General features: G+C 47.4%; 1 protein-coding gene across 12 annotated transcripts in view; it reads right to left on the minus strand.

Moving 5' to 3' along the window:
* LOC23687673 (multiple coagulation factor deficiency protein 2) overlaps nt 1–495 on the minus strand; it is a 35265-nt gene extending 34770 nt beyond the window's left edge. For 11 of the 12 annotated variants that reach the window (XM_021838063.1, XM_011495339.2, XM_021838064.1 and 8 more), the window contains exons 1-2: nt 360–494; nt 67–266 (exon numbers count right to left, since the gene is read on the minus strand). In XM_021838063.1, coding sequence (XP_021693755.1) covers nt 67–162 — 96 coding nt within the window. In that variant the 5' untranslated portion in view covers nt 163–266; nt 360–494. Of the gene's footprint in view, nt 1–66; nt 267–359 lie in introns of all 12 variants that reach the window. The other variant, XM_021838062.1, reaches the window with a different exon arrangement.
* Nucleotides 496–13172: the final 12677 nt, after the last annotated feature.

The following is a 13172-nucleotide window of genomic DNA, read 5'->3' on the forward strand; positions in this document are numbered from 1 at the left end:
GTCAGAAGCGAATCACACACACAAGAACAGAGAAAACCCAAACTAAAAACCGGATGGGATACTTACATAATGGCCGGGATTCACTCCGGGGGCCACACGTTGCCCGAGGGCCACTGCCGCAAAGCAGAGCAGCGTCAAGGTTAACAACGCAAGCTGTTTCATAATTTCGTCGGTTTCTTTCGGCTAACTTTCACTTTCTCCGCACTGTACACTTCGGGCGGCGTAATTCGAATCCTTCCGACGGCGTCGTCAATTCCAGGATTTGTCTACGGAAAAACAAAACCGCAATCCGTAGGAGCGCGATTTAAAGGGCCACAGGTTGTTGAAAACGCGATTCTTTTTGGATGATGGGAGCTTACCTGGAACGTGTACTTCTTCGTCTGGCTCTCGGCTGAAATATCATCCACGTAGGTATGTTTTGCTATGTTGTTTCGGTGCGCGATGCTGTCTGTGTGCAAGTTTTGGCACTTTTGACAACGACCGACGAATGTTTATGCTCGTGGAGGCGGATGGGAGGGGGACAACAAAACGGAGGAGAAGCGAACTTTGTTTGACAGCACTCTCGGTTCACAGGTGGCTTCAGTGCGCGTTGCCCTCAGTCGATGAGGATCTCGTGAGTTCCATGCGCCAGAGTGCACAGTGATCCGCTCTAGGACAAATGCCGGCCAAAACGTGAAATTATGCTCCTTCTCAGAAGCAGTTTTGGGAAAATTTCAAATGTTTTTGCTCTAGCAGTAACATTATAAGGACAGTGACAAACTAAACTTGGAAAATTCAAAGATCTGTGTCTTTATACTCTACTTTTTTTTTTCTTAATTCGTTTATTTCGAATGCTCAGGTGCCGTCTAACTCTACTTTATATCCAACCTTCCAATGTTATTGAAGTTTTAGTAATACGCTTCAAATTATTGTAGCATCAGTGAAAGTTATTTGCATTTACTACTCTTTTTTTTTGGACTAAACATCGTAAAAACCTCTGCCATGAGATTCTCAGCATGATTTTGTTACTGGTAAAATTCAAGAAATAAGTTTCAAGGCACGTGTTTCGTTTGTGGTGAAGTAGGTAGGGCACAAGAAGTTCTCTTGTCCGAAGAACAAGAATTGGCATGGTAAGGCTAAAGTTGCTACCGTACCGGTGGATAGAGAAATTGCGCTTGTACTGTCCCAAGAACAAAAAGATGTACTGAAGAAAAAATCGTGCATTGAATGGATTCTGGCCTCGGGAGCATGTCGTCACATGGCATCAAATGAAGACTATTTTCAAGAGCTTTGCGTATTCGACGAGTCATTGGTGATAGAGAGCGCGAAAGAAGGTATGAAGTTGATTGCCACAAAAGAAGGTACGGTGAAAGGAAAGGTTGTCGTCGATGGAAACGGACTGACGCATAGTAATGCGTAAGAAACCTCAAATTCAATTTGCTGTCGTTGTCCCGTTTGCTGAAAGCTGGAGTAAAAGTAGATCTCGTTCTGGTCGAGCAGTGTTGTCCAAAAACGGTGAAACTATAGCTGTGGCGATGTTGCGTGGAAGTCTGTTTTATTTGAAGATGGTCAGTGTAACACTAAGTTCGGTAATACTAGCGAGAGGTAAGGAAGATTGGCTGCAGCTGTGGCAAAAATGGTTCGGACATTTAAGCTTCAAGAACGTACGACGCCTAAAGCAATATGAAATAGTTGAAGGACTTGGTGAAGTAAATGGTGAAGGTGGATTTTTTGCGAGTGTTGTGCTGAAAGCAAAATGATCCGGTTAACGTTCAATTGAAGTCGACCAAGGACAACAGGACTACTTGAGCGTGTTCATACAGATGTCTGTGGCCAGATTACACCGAAGACAGTAGATGGGTACCGGTACTTTGTGTCGTTTATCGACAATGAATGGTCAACGTAGCGTGATGCTGGGTTATGCATCGACTGGTTATCACCTATGGAGTATGAAAACGAGAATAATGTTTGTTGCACGAGTCAAGTTTGATTTGATGAGCCGGGGAACTTGGCACCTTCCAGACACCGGAGGAAGAAGAGTTTGCGAAACTAGTAATTCCGGAAGTTATCCTCAATCCTCAGCCAGACGATGTAGAAGGGCTAAAAGCAGTTGAACATGGTAATGTTATTGCTGTTATAACGTTGAACCGATAGTTTCAGAAAATGAATATGAAAATACGGATGACATTGAGGAAGACAATACTGATGTTGAAGGTGTATCGGGGAAGCTACGCCCGATAAATGAAATTGGCTATTATCCATATCGTGAACTGATTGGCAGCTTGATGTTCTTGATGCTCGGGTCCAGACCAGACTTGTGCTATGTTGTCGGATATTTAGCCAGGTTTCAAGATGCGGCAGGAGATGAACACTGGAAGCATGCTAAAAGAGTCTTACGCCACCTTCAAGCTATCAAGAGTACGAAGCTGACCTTCAGGAGAAACTCGCAAGAACCGCCAGTCAAGGTTTTCGTTAACGCTGACTACGCTAGTGATGAGCTAGATCGCAAATGTGTGTCTGGATTTTTTATCTAGGTATTTGGCTGTACTGTCCTGTGGTCATCCAAGAAGCAGCGCGCAGTGGCAATGTGTCCACGGAGGCTGAATACATCGCGATGAGTTGTGCAGTTAGGGCCGATTTCTTCACCTTCGCTTAAACAGTAAACCACGTTTACCTATATGATATTTTATAAGTCGAGTCGATCAAAAACGACTCGACTGGAGTCACTGTCGACCAAAAATTTCACTCGACATGACTCTGTTACTCGAATTATTCGACAGTTGTCACTCTATGTGACAGGATTAATATGGTAGTCGATGGGTGACTTCTGAAATATGCAGTGTTCGTCAGTGGCTGCAGACGAGTCACTTAAAATGATTCGATTTACAAAATAGACCCCTAAACTAGGTTTAAAGCTTAAGCAGAGTTGAATAAATCGGCTCTTAGTGACACAATTTGGCGTTGTGGACTTTTAACTGATTTGCGAGAAAAATAACAGCGTGTGTTCAGTATACATGTTTTCATGAGATATTTATTCATCTATTGTGAAACTGCAATGGATTAATAGCTTTAGTAAGTCGTGCGTTTGGGATCTTTTCACAAACAATATTCATTCTTGAGTGGAAGGCGTCGTGAAATGGAAGATCTTCGGAGGACTTGAAAAAGACTGTTCTTGATGGAAGCAAATTACAAAATGACCTTCATTGAAAAATCAACAAAATTATATCTATGGGTTGCTAAAGAGGTTGTTGGACTGCTGAGGCGATTGCCGTTTTGCTAGGAGATGAAACGCCGCCGCATTGCTAAGACTGGTAAACTGGATGCCTACTTGATTACACCCCCTCTCAAACAGTTAACCCTAGGTTCATCCTTAGACCCTTGAAACGGGAGAATTCCAAAGGTTTAGTAAATATGTCGGCTAGCTGGTTTTGAGCTCTATTTTCAAGGTTCCAGAGGACACATGGTCACAAAAAAAAGTGATGTTCGGTGTCAATGTGTTTTGTGCGTTTCGTGTTCATATTCTTCACCATGCATATGCAGCCCCTGTTGTCTTCTTAGTTAGTAGACGATTTACTCGCTTCATGCAGGTCTTCCAGAATCCTTTGGAGCCAAATCGCTTCGGTAGCAGCCATGCTTAGTGCAACGTAGTCCATCTCGCTGGATGATGTTGCCATGGTTGAATGCTTTTTGCTGCACAAGGATACGGAACAGTCAAATACCTTGAAGAGATCTGACAAGATTTCCGGTCACTCGTGCCAGACGCTCAATCCGCATCCGCGTAACCTTTCAATTATTTATTTGATTGGTGTTACATCATTTAATTTGATAAAACCTCGTTAACGATGTTACGCCAATTTGCTCGGTCCATGGCTGTGTCTCTCCAACTTCGATTTTGGCCCACGTTCTCCAGATCTTGTTGCACCTGATAAGGCCACATCACTCGCTGTGCTCCCCACCTTCTTGTACCAACCGGATTCGACGCGAGCACCATCTTTGCAGGATTGCTGTCCGGTAGTCTTGCAACATGCCCTGCCCAGCGCACCCTTCCGGCTTTCGCAACCTTCTGGATACTGGGTTCGCCGTAGAGCCTAGCGAGCTCGTGGTTCATTCTCCGCCGCCACACACCGTTCTCCTGCACTCCGCCAAAGATCGTCCTAAGCACCCTTCGTTCGAACACTCCAAGTGCTTGCAGGTCCTCTTCCAGCACGGTCCATGCTTCATGTCCATAGAGGACCACCGGTCTTATAAGCGTTTTGTACATGGTACATTTGGTGCGGGGGTGAATCTTTCTCGACCGCAGCTTCTTCTGGAGCCCATAGTAGGCGCGACTTCCACTGATGATGCGTCTCCGTATTTCACGACTAACGTTGTTATCAGCCGTTAACAAGGATCCGAGGTAGACGAACTCATCAACCACCTCAAAAGTATCTCCGTCTATCGTAACATTGCTTCCCAGGCGGGCTCTGTCGCGCTCGGTTCCGCTTATTAGCATGTACTTTGTTTTTGACGCATTCACCACCAGGCCGACTTTTGTCGCTTCACGTTTCAGGCGGGTGTACAGGTCTGCCACCGTTCCAAATGTTCTGCCGACAATATCAATATCATCTGCAAAGCAAACAAACTGGCTGGATCTTGTGAAAATCGTACCTCGGTTATTGAACCCGGCTCTCCGCATGACACCTTCTAGCGCGATGTTGAACAGCAGGCACGAAAGTCCATCACCCTGTCGAAGTCCCCGGCGGGATTCGAACGAACTGGAATGTTCGCCGGAAATCTTCACGCTATTCTGCACACCATCCATCGTTGCTCTTATTAGTCTTGTGAGCTTCCCGGGAAAGCTGTACTTACTTACTTATTTGGCTTTACATCAATTATCTTGATAAAGCCTCGCCAACAATATTTCGCCAATTCCCTCGGTTCATGGCCGCTTCTCTCCATCCTCGCCTGTGACCCACGCTCTCCAGGTCCTGGTGTACCTGATCAATCCACCTAGCTCGCTGCGCCCCACGCCTTCTTGTTCCGACCGGATTCGTGGCGAACACCATCTTTACAGGGTTGTTGTCCGGCATTCTTGCAACATGCCCTGCCCAGCGTATCCTTCCAGCTTTAGCTACCTTCACGATACTGGGTTCGCCGTAGAGTTGAGCGAGCTCGTGGTTCATCCTTCGCCGCCACACGCCGTTCTCCTGCACGCCGCCGAAGATCGTCCTTAGCACTCGGCGTTCGAAAACCCCAAGAGCTTGCAAGTCCTCCTCGAGCATAGTCCACGCCTCATGCCCATAGAGGACTACCGGTCTTATGAGCGTTTTGTACATCGTGCATTTGGTGCGGGGGTGAATCTTTCTTGACCGCAGTTTCTTCTGGAGCCCATAGTAGGCACGACTTCCGCTGATGATGCGCCTTCGTATTTCCCGACTAACATTGTTGTCAGCCGTCAACAAGGATCCGAGGTAGACGAACTCGTCCACCACCTCGAAGGTATCCCCGTCTATCGTAACACTGCTTCCTAGGCGGGTCCTGTCGCGCTCAGTTCCGCCAACCAGCATGTACTTTGTTTTCGACGCATTCACCATTAGCCCGACTCTTGTTGATTCGCGTTTCAGGCGGGTGAACAAATCTGCCACCGTTTCAAATTTTCTCCCAATAATATCCATGTCGTCCGCGAAGCAAACAAATTGTCCGGATCTCGTGAAAATCGTACCTCGACTGTTAAGTCCGGCTCTCCGCATGACACCTTCAAGCGCAATATTGAACAACAGGCACGAAAGTCCATCGCCCTGTCGTAGTCCCCGCCGAGACTCGAACGAACTGGAGTGTTCGCCCGAGATCTTCACGCAGTTTTGCACACCGTCCATCGTTGCTCTGATCAATCTTGTGAGCTTCCCGGGAAAGCTGTTCTCGTCCATGATTTTCCATAGCTCTATGCGGTCGATACTATCGTATGCCGCCTTGAAATCGATGAACAAATGGTGCGTAGGGACCTGGTACTCACGGCATTTCTGGAGGATTTGCCGCACGGAAAAGATCTGGTCCGTTGTCGAGCGGCCGTCGATGAAACCTGCCTGATAACTTCCCACGAACTCGTTTGCTATAGGTGATAGACGACGGAAGAGAATCTGGGATAGCACTTTATAGGCGGCGTTTAGGATGGTGATTGCACGATAATTTTCACACTCCAGTTTGTCGCCCTTTTTGTAGATAGGGCATATAACGCCTTGCTTCCACTCCTCCGGTAGCTGTTCCGTTTCCCAGATTCTGACTATCAGCCGATGCAGACAAGCAGCCAACCTGTCCGGGCCCATCTTGATGAGTTCGGCTCCGATACCATCCTTGCCAGCGGCTTTGTTGTTCTTGAGCTGTTGAATGGCATCCTTAACTTCCCCCATCGTGGGAGCTGGTTGATTTCCGCTATCCGCTGTGCTGACGTAGCCATCGCCTTCGCTGTCCTGACCTTCTGTGCCTGTGTTCTCTGCGCCATTCAGGTGTTCATCGTAGTGCTGCTTCCACCTTTCGATCACCTCGCGTCCGTCCGTCAAGATGCTCCCATCCTTATCCCGGCACATCTCAGCTCGCGGCACGAAGCCTTTGCGGGATGTGTTGAGCTTCTGATAGAACTTCCGCGTTTCTTGAGAACGGTACAGCAACTCCATCTCTTGGCACTCCACCTCTTCCAGGCGGCGCTTTTTGTCCCGGAATAGGCGGGTTTGCTGTTTCCGCTTCAGTCTGTATCGTTCCACGTTTTGCCGCGTACCATGCTGCAGCATTGCAGCCCGCACTGCATTCTTCTCCTCTAAAACCTCTTGGCACTCCTCGTCGAACCAATCGTTTCTTGAGCTCCGTTCCACATATCCGACAACGCTTTCGGCAGCGTCGTTAATGGCTGCTTTGACTGTCCTCCAGCAGTCCTCAAGAGGGGCCCTATCGAGCTCGCCCTCATCCGGCAACGCTGCCTCAAGATGCTGCGCGTACGCATTGGCGACATCCGGTTGTTTCAGCCGCTCGAGATTGTACCGGGGCGGGCGTCGGTACCGTACATTGTTGATGACGGATAGTTTTGGGCGCAGTTTCACCATCACCAGGTAGTGGTCGGAGTCAATGTTGGCGCCACGATAGGTTCTGACGTCGGTTATGTCGGAGAAGTGCCGTCCATCGATCAAAACGTGGTCGATTTGCGATTCTGTCTGCTGAGGTGATCTCCAGGTGTACCGATACGGGAGGCTGTGCTGAAAATAGGTGCTACGAATGGTCATGTTCTTGGAGGCGGCAAAATCTATCAGTCGTAGGCCGTTCTCGTTCGTCAGCCGGTGGGCGCTGAACTTTCCAATCGTCGGTCTGAACTCCTCCTCCTGGCCAACCTGAGCATTCAAATCTCCTATGATGATCTTGACGTCGTGGCTTGGGCAGCGGTCGTACTCGCGTTCGAGCTGCGCGTAAAATGCGTCCTTGTCATCATCAGTGCTTCCGGAGTGTGGGCTATGCACGTTGATTATGCTGAAGTTAAAGAATCGGCCTTTGATTCTTAACTTGCACATTCGTTCATTGATCGGCCACCACCCGATCACGCGCCTTTGCATATCACCCATCACTATAAAAGCTGTTCCCAGCTCGCGTGTGTTGCCGCAGCTCTGGTAGATGGTATGATTACCTCTAAACGTTCGCACCAATGCTCCTGTCCAGCATACCTCCTGCAGCGCTACGATGTCGAAACCGCGGGTCTTCAGTACATCGGAGAGTATGCGAGTACTTCCAATGAAGTTGAGAGATTTGCAGTTCCACGTACCGAGTTTCCAATCGCTAGTCCATTTTCGTCGCTGTGGTCTTTGCCGATTGTTCCGGTCCGTATTCTCTCGTTGACGTTCCTGTGCTGATGTGTTTTTACGGCTGGCTCGCAGGGCCTGACACCAACCCCCTAGATTTCCGGAGGACCATTCCCCCTAAATGTTCGGAGGGCCATAGTGCGCAGTTTAGCTTAGAGTCCTTCTCTGGCACTCGGACGATGATCAGCCGCCCCTGACATGGGGAACAGACGCTGTTGTGAGCCGCTCCTAACGTGGAGTACAGACGCTCCAGGTTTGCAAAAGCAAACCCCCCCTTCCCTGTCAGCATACGACCAAAGTTCCCACCGGGGGTTGGTTACCCGATCTTCCCCAAGGTTACTCGTACCCCGGCCAGTACCACGAGGAGGTAGGGATAGGAGTTGCTGGGCAAGAGGCTAAGGACCGCACAAAGGGGTCTATTTTATTCCTGCAGGTACGCGAGGTACCAATGGTACGCCATGCCCAGCCATTTACCGCGCCGGGGGAAAGCTGTACTCGTCCATAATTTTCCATAGCTCTTCGCGGTCGATGCTATCATAAGCCGCTTCGAAATCGATGAACAGGTGATGCGTTGGGACTTGGTATTCACGGCATTTCTGGAGGATTTGCCGTACAGTGAAGATTTGGTCCGTTGTCGAGCGGCCGTTGATGAAACCAGCTTGATAAGTTCCCACAAACTCATTTGTTATTGGTGATAGACGACGGAAGATAAACTGGGATAGCACTTTGTAGGCGGCATTTAGGATAGTGATCACACGATAGTTTTGCAGTTTGTCGCCTTTCTTGTAGATGGGGCATATGACCCTTTGCTTCCACTCCTCCGGCAGCTGTTCCATTTCCCAGATTCTGACAATCAGCCGGAGCAGACAGGCAGCCAACCTCTCCGCGCCCATTTTGATGAGTTCAGCTCCACTACCATCCTTACCAGCGGCCTTGTTATTCTTAAGCTGGTTGATGGCATCCATAAATTGCCTCAATGTGGGGGCAGGTTGGTTTCCTTCATCCGCCGTGCTGACGTAGTCACTCCCTCCGCTGTCGTGACCCTCGGCGCCTGTGTTCTCCATGCCATTCAGGTGTTCATCTTAACCTATCAATGATGAGCTTGATTCGTCTCGTCGGAATAGTAGTGTCACTCCTCTGATTCCCTGGATATACACACGCTTCAGGGCTTGCCAATGTTGATCAGTCGGGTTTTGCTGGAAATATCTGGTCGCCCGCACAACATAAGGTACATTAGGGATCCAACCGTTCTTGGTACGGTTCTTGGGTACCTTCTCCATTGGATGGCTGGCCGGGTTGCAGTTGTCCATTTCGAAACGTTTCAGCAGACGGTCGATGCCAGCATCTTGAGACAATTGCATAACATCGGCTTTGTGGATACAGCCAATCTTGATTCCTAAGAAGTGATGCAACTCACCACAGGCAGACATCTCCAATAGCTTAGCCAGGTCTCACTTGAGCGTCTGGATCGAAGAGAGCTTCCCACCCGCAACCAACAGATCGTCCACATAGAGTATCAGGATCACTTCATCGCCGGGAGTTAGCTTCATATAGAGACAATAATCGTGCTTCGATCTGGAAAAACCCATCTTAAAAAGTTCTACATTGAATCGCTCGTACCAGCATCGGGGAGTTTGTTTGAGTCCATAGAGCGACTTGATCGAACGACAGGCCTAACCAGGTGTCGCTTGCACACCAGCCGGAACTTCCATGTAGATAGCCTGCTTCAGACGATCTTGCAGGAAAGGAGTTCGCACATCCATTTGATGAAAGTAAAACTTGGGATGAACTCCGACAGCCAACACAACTCGAACCGTAACTAATTTTGCCACTGACGCGTAGGTTCCTTCGAAGTCTCGTCCTTGCTTTTGAAGACAGTCTTTTGCCACCAAACGTGCCTTGTGCCGAACAGGTCTACCGTTCTCGCCCTCCTTCAGTCTGAACACCCACTTGGATTTAAGGGGTTTTACGCCGTCGGGACATGTCGTCAACTGCCACACGTTGTTTGCTTTAAGGAAGTCTAGTTCACTCCGTACCGCCCGAAGCCAATGCTCGCTATCATCTTGTCCGGCGATCTCGTGGTACGTTTGAGGGACATCCGTATGAAGAAGAACGCCAGAGATTGTTTCAACAAAGTAATCAAATAACTTACCGGGGAGCATACGCTCCCTTTCGCTGCGCCACACTACAAACGCCAGTGTGTAGTGTCATAGTGGGACTCGTAGTGTTCTGGATGCGAAGGGAGCGCTACCGGTTGGGCATTTCCGTTTCCCCCTCTTGTTTGACCGGGTCATATGGGAATCGCGTTTCGTCAAATTTGACATCACGGGCTAGGATGATCTTCCTATTGTTTCTGCCCCAGAGTCTGTAGCCATTTGGTGCATATCCCATCAGGACCACTTCCTTGCTTCATTCTTGATTGTCTTGGTATCCATGCAACGGCCTTGCAGCCGAAAATACGTACCTTCTCTAAATTCGGTTTCGTGCCGATCCACATTGGCGCCGGCCAAGTCCTTACAGTCAGTTGGGATGGGGAAGGAATGTTAGGGTGTAATGATTGTTGCTTCTAGAGACCGAGAATACCTCTGCATCTCCACAATCACCACGGGAAGGGTGTTTATTAGTGAGGGAGGAAAAGATCTGGGAGTCACCTCTGGTCGGTGATGCGATCCATGGACAAGGGGGAAATATACGACTTATATTTAATGCTAGTTTTGTATTTTTGTCTTGAGAAGTTTTTGGTAGAAGCTTTAAAAAATAGGTCAACATCTATAATGTCGAACAATTCAAAAGAGGTTTTAATAATGTCGAAAACTGGAAATTACATGTATATATTTTAAATTATATGAAACAGGAATAATGCCGACACTTGTAGTGACGAACCATACATAGTTTGTTTGAAAATGACATATGAGTATTACTGTGCATTTTGTCTCGATATGGTAGAAGTTTTAAAAAATACGTCAACATTCACAATGTCGAACAATTCAAAAGATAATTTTTAATAATGTCAAAAAGAGAAAAATATATGTATATTGAAATTGTATAAGAAAATAGCATAATGCCGACACTTATAGTGACGAACCATACAAAGTTTGTTTTAATATTACATAAAAGTTACGCTTTCAAGAAAAAATGTGTTATCATAAGCATGAAACGAACTCACCAGTTGGTAATCCATTCTCGACTGAACACAAAACTGACACTGACAGCAAAACTTCTAGGCGTTCCGAAAACAAACCGTCTTGCTTGGGCCTTCCCAAATACCTACCCAGCAAGACGCTCCAGAACAGGGAAGAAAAAATTCTCCGGCGATGAAAACGCGCGAAATCGTGAGCAAAATCGATCGGGCGACGTAAAACCGAACTGTCCTGCTTGGGCCTCACGAAGCACAACCCAGCAAGACGCTCCAAAACAGGAAAAAAAAATTCTCCGGCGATGAAAACGCGCGAAATCGTGAGCAAAATCGATCGGGCGACGTAAAACCGAACTGTCCTGCTTGGGCCTCACGAAGCACAACCCAGCAAGACGCTCCAAACAGGAAAAAAAATATTCTCCGGCGACGAAAACGCGTGAAATTGTGAGCAAAACCTAACGGACGACGCAAAACCGAACTGTCCTGCTTGGGCCTCACGAAGCACTACCCCAAAAGTTTATTCTTAAACTCATAAATACGAAAAATAAAATTTCGTTCTCACTCCCAGGTGGATCAATCACCAAATTGACACTTTCACAAAACAGCGATTATTTTTTCTATGCCGTCGGTTCGTTGGAACAATAATCCATTTACCTTGCCAGTCGCCGATGTGGCCGTTGCTTCAAATTTATGGACTTTTTCAGAAACCTGGGACTTGTTGATCGCGAAGTGAGTATGGTCATCGATAAGAATGAGACGAAGTATCTGGATCCGTCCCACGCCAACGGATCTATCCGACCACAGACATCCGAATGGATCCGTTCTAACACCCGGGTTGCCCGTTGCCTGGTTCCGCTGAATGGTTCGCGGCACTGCTTATCTTGGACACACCTATCGGAGAATCCGATAGGTTTCGGCTTCAAATTTACTCCGTCAACCATGTTGTACTGTATCAACTTTGTCGTCGCCTGTTCATTAAGGTGATGCCACAACTCACTCGTCTCAGCTTGACATGCGTTCGCTACTGACGAGTCCACGCTGATTTCCAGCTCGTACAAGCTGCCCTTCAAATGTGCCGTTGCAATTACCTGTTTGTCCTTCCGCAGTATCGCTTGACGTCCATCGAACAGCACCGAAATTCCGGCATTTGCCAACCGTTTTACGGACATTAGAATGTCCAATACGTCGTTGATATTTACCTACACCCCTTTGTTGCTACGGTCATCGTTCTTGGTGGAAGCAAATGACAGACTGACCTTTATTGTTTTCGGTTTAATTCGTGTTTGTTTTAATATTTGATTTGGGGGTACAATTGTTTATACAAATTATATGGTCGGCCAAGGGCCTTTCAATCTTAGTCTAATTGTCTTTGTAACTAGAAGTTGCTCTACAATTTGGCTCTTTCGAGCTCCGGTAATTTTATAAATTGATAACCTATCTACTGACTACTATTTACAAGACATAAATTTGATAACCTAGGGGGGTGCGACTATAGCGCGAACGACCTGCTCGTCTGACGTGCGGCAACGAGCCCTGTACCTTTCGATAGACTCACTAAAGCGATCTTCAATAGTTTGTATCTCGGCCAGACGGTGGACCTCAGAATTTCGGTTTATGAGGGGATACAACATTCGCAGCATCGTGCTGCATCTCGTGGCCGTTTTGTCGACTTGTTGTCGAAATATCAGCATGCTGTCCAAAGTCAAGCCTAGATAATCGGCCTCGTTGGACCATTCCACCGCTGTGCCGTTTAGGGTGATTTTGCAATCCTCAGCCGGACAGAAGCTTGACAAGCTCCTCCACAGAAGTTTTGAAAACTTATCCTCGAAAGCTCCAGAGGCTTAAAAACATGTTTAAGTGCAGCTGATCTGACGATACTTCGATCACGTTCAGGAGCTACCTTTCTGATACGGCACTTTCCAGACATGGGTAAGCTCTTATCTGTCCGACTAAAGTACTTCAAGTTTTGTTATTTGTTCTGATGGAAGGGGTCGAATACTAGAAATAATAAAGACATAAAATTTTGTAACATTTCTATCTGTCTTATTGACCCGTAACGCGGGTAGATCACCTTTCCGAGGTGCGTTACTGGGTAAGATCTACCAAATTGTACTCTTGCCGTATCTGTTCTTGTGAATACTTATATGTTACGGTCGGAAGAGTATAAGAGAGTAACAAGCCACTAAGAACCACCTATTTGTCGTAGATGATGAGGAGGTCGAAGTGGAAAAATGGCTCAA

The sequence above is a fragment of the Aedes aegypti genome, chromosome 1 (assembly GCF_002204515.2).
Source record: "Aedes aegypti strain LVP_AGWG chromosome 1, AaegL5.0 Primary Assembly, whole genome shotgun sequence".
Taxonomy (NCBI): Eukaryota; Metazoa; Arthropoda; class Insecta; order Diptera; family Culicidae; genus Aedes; species Aedes aegypti.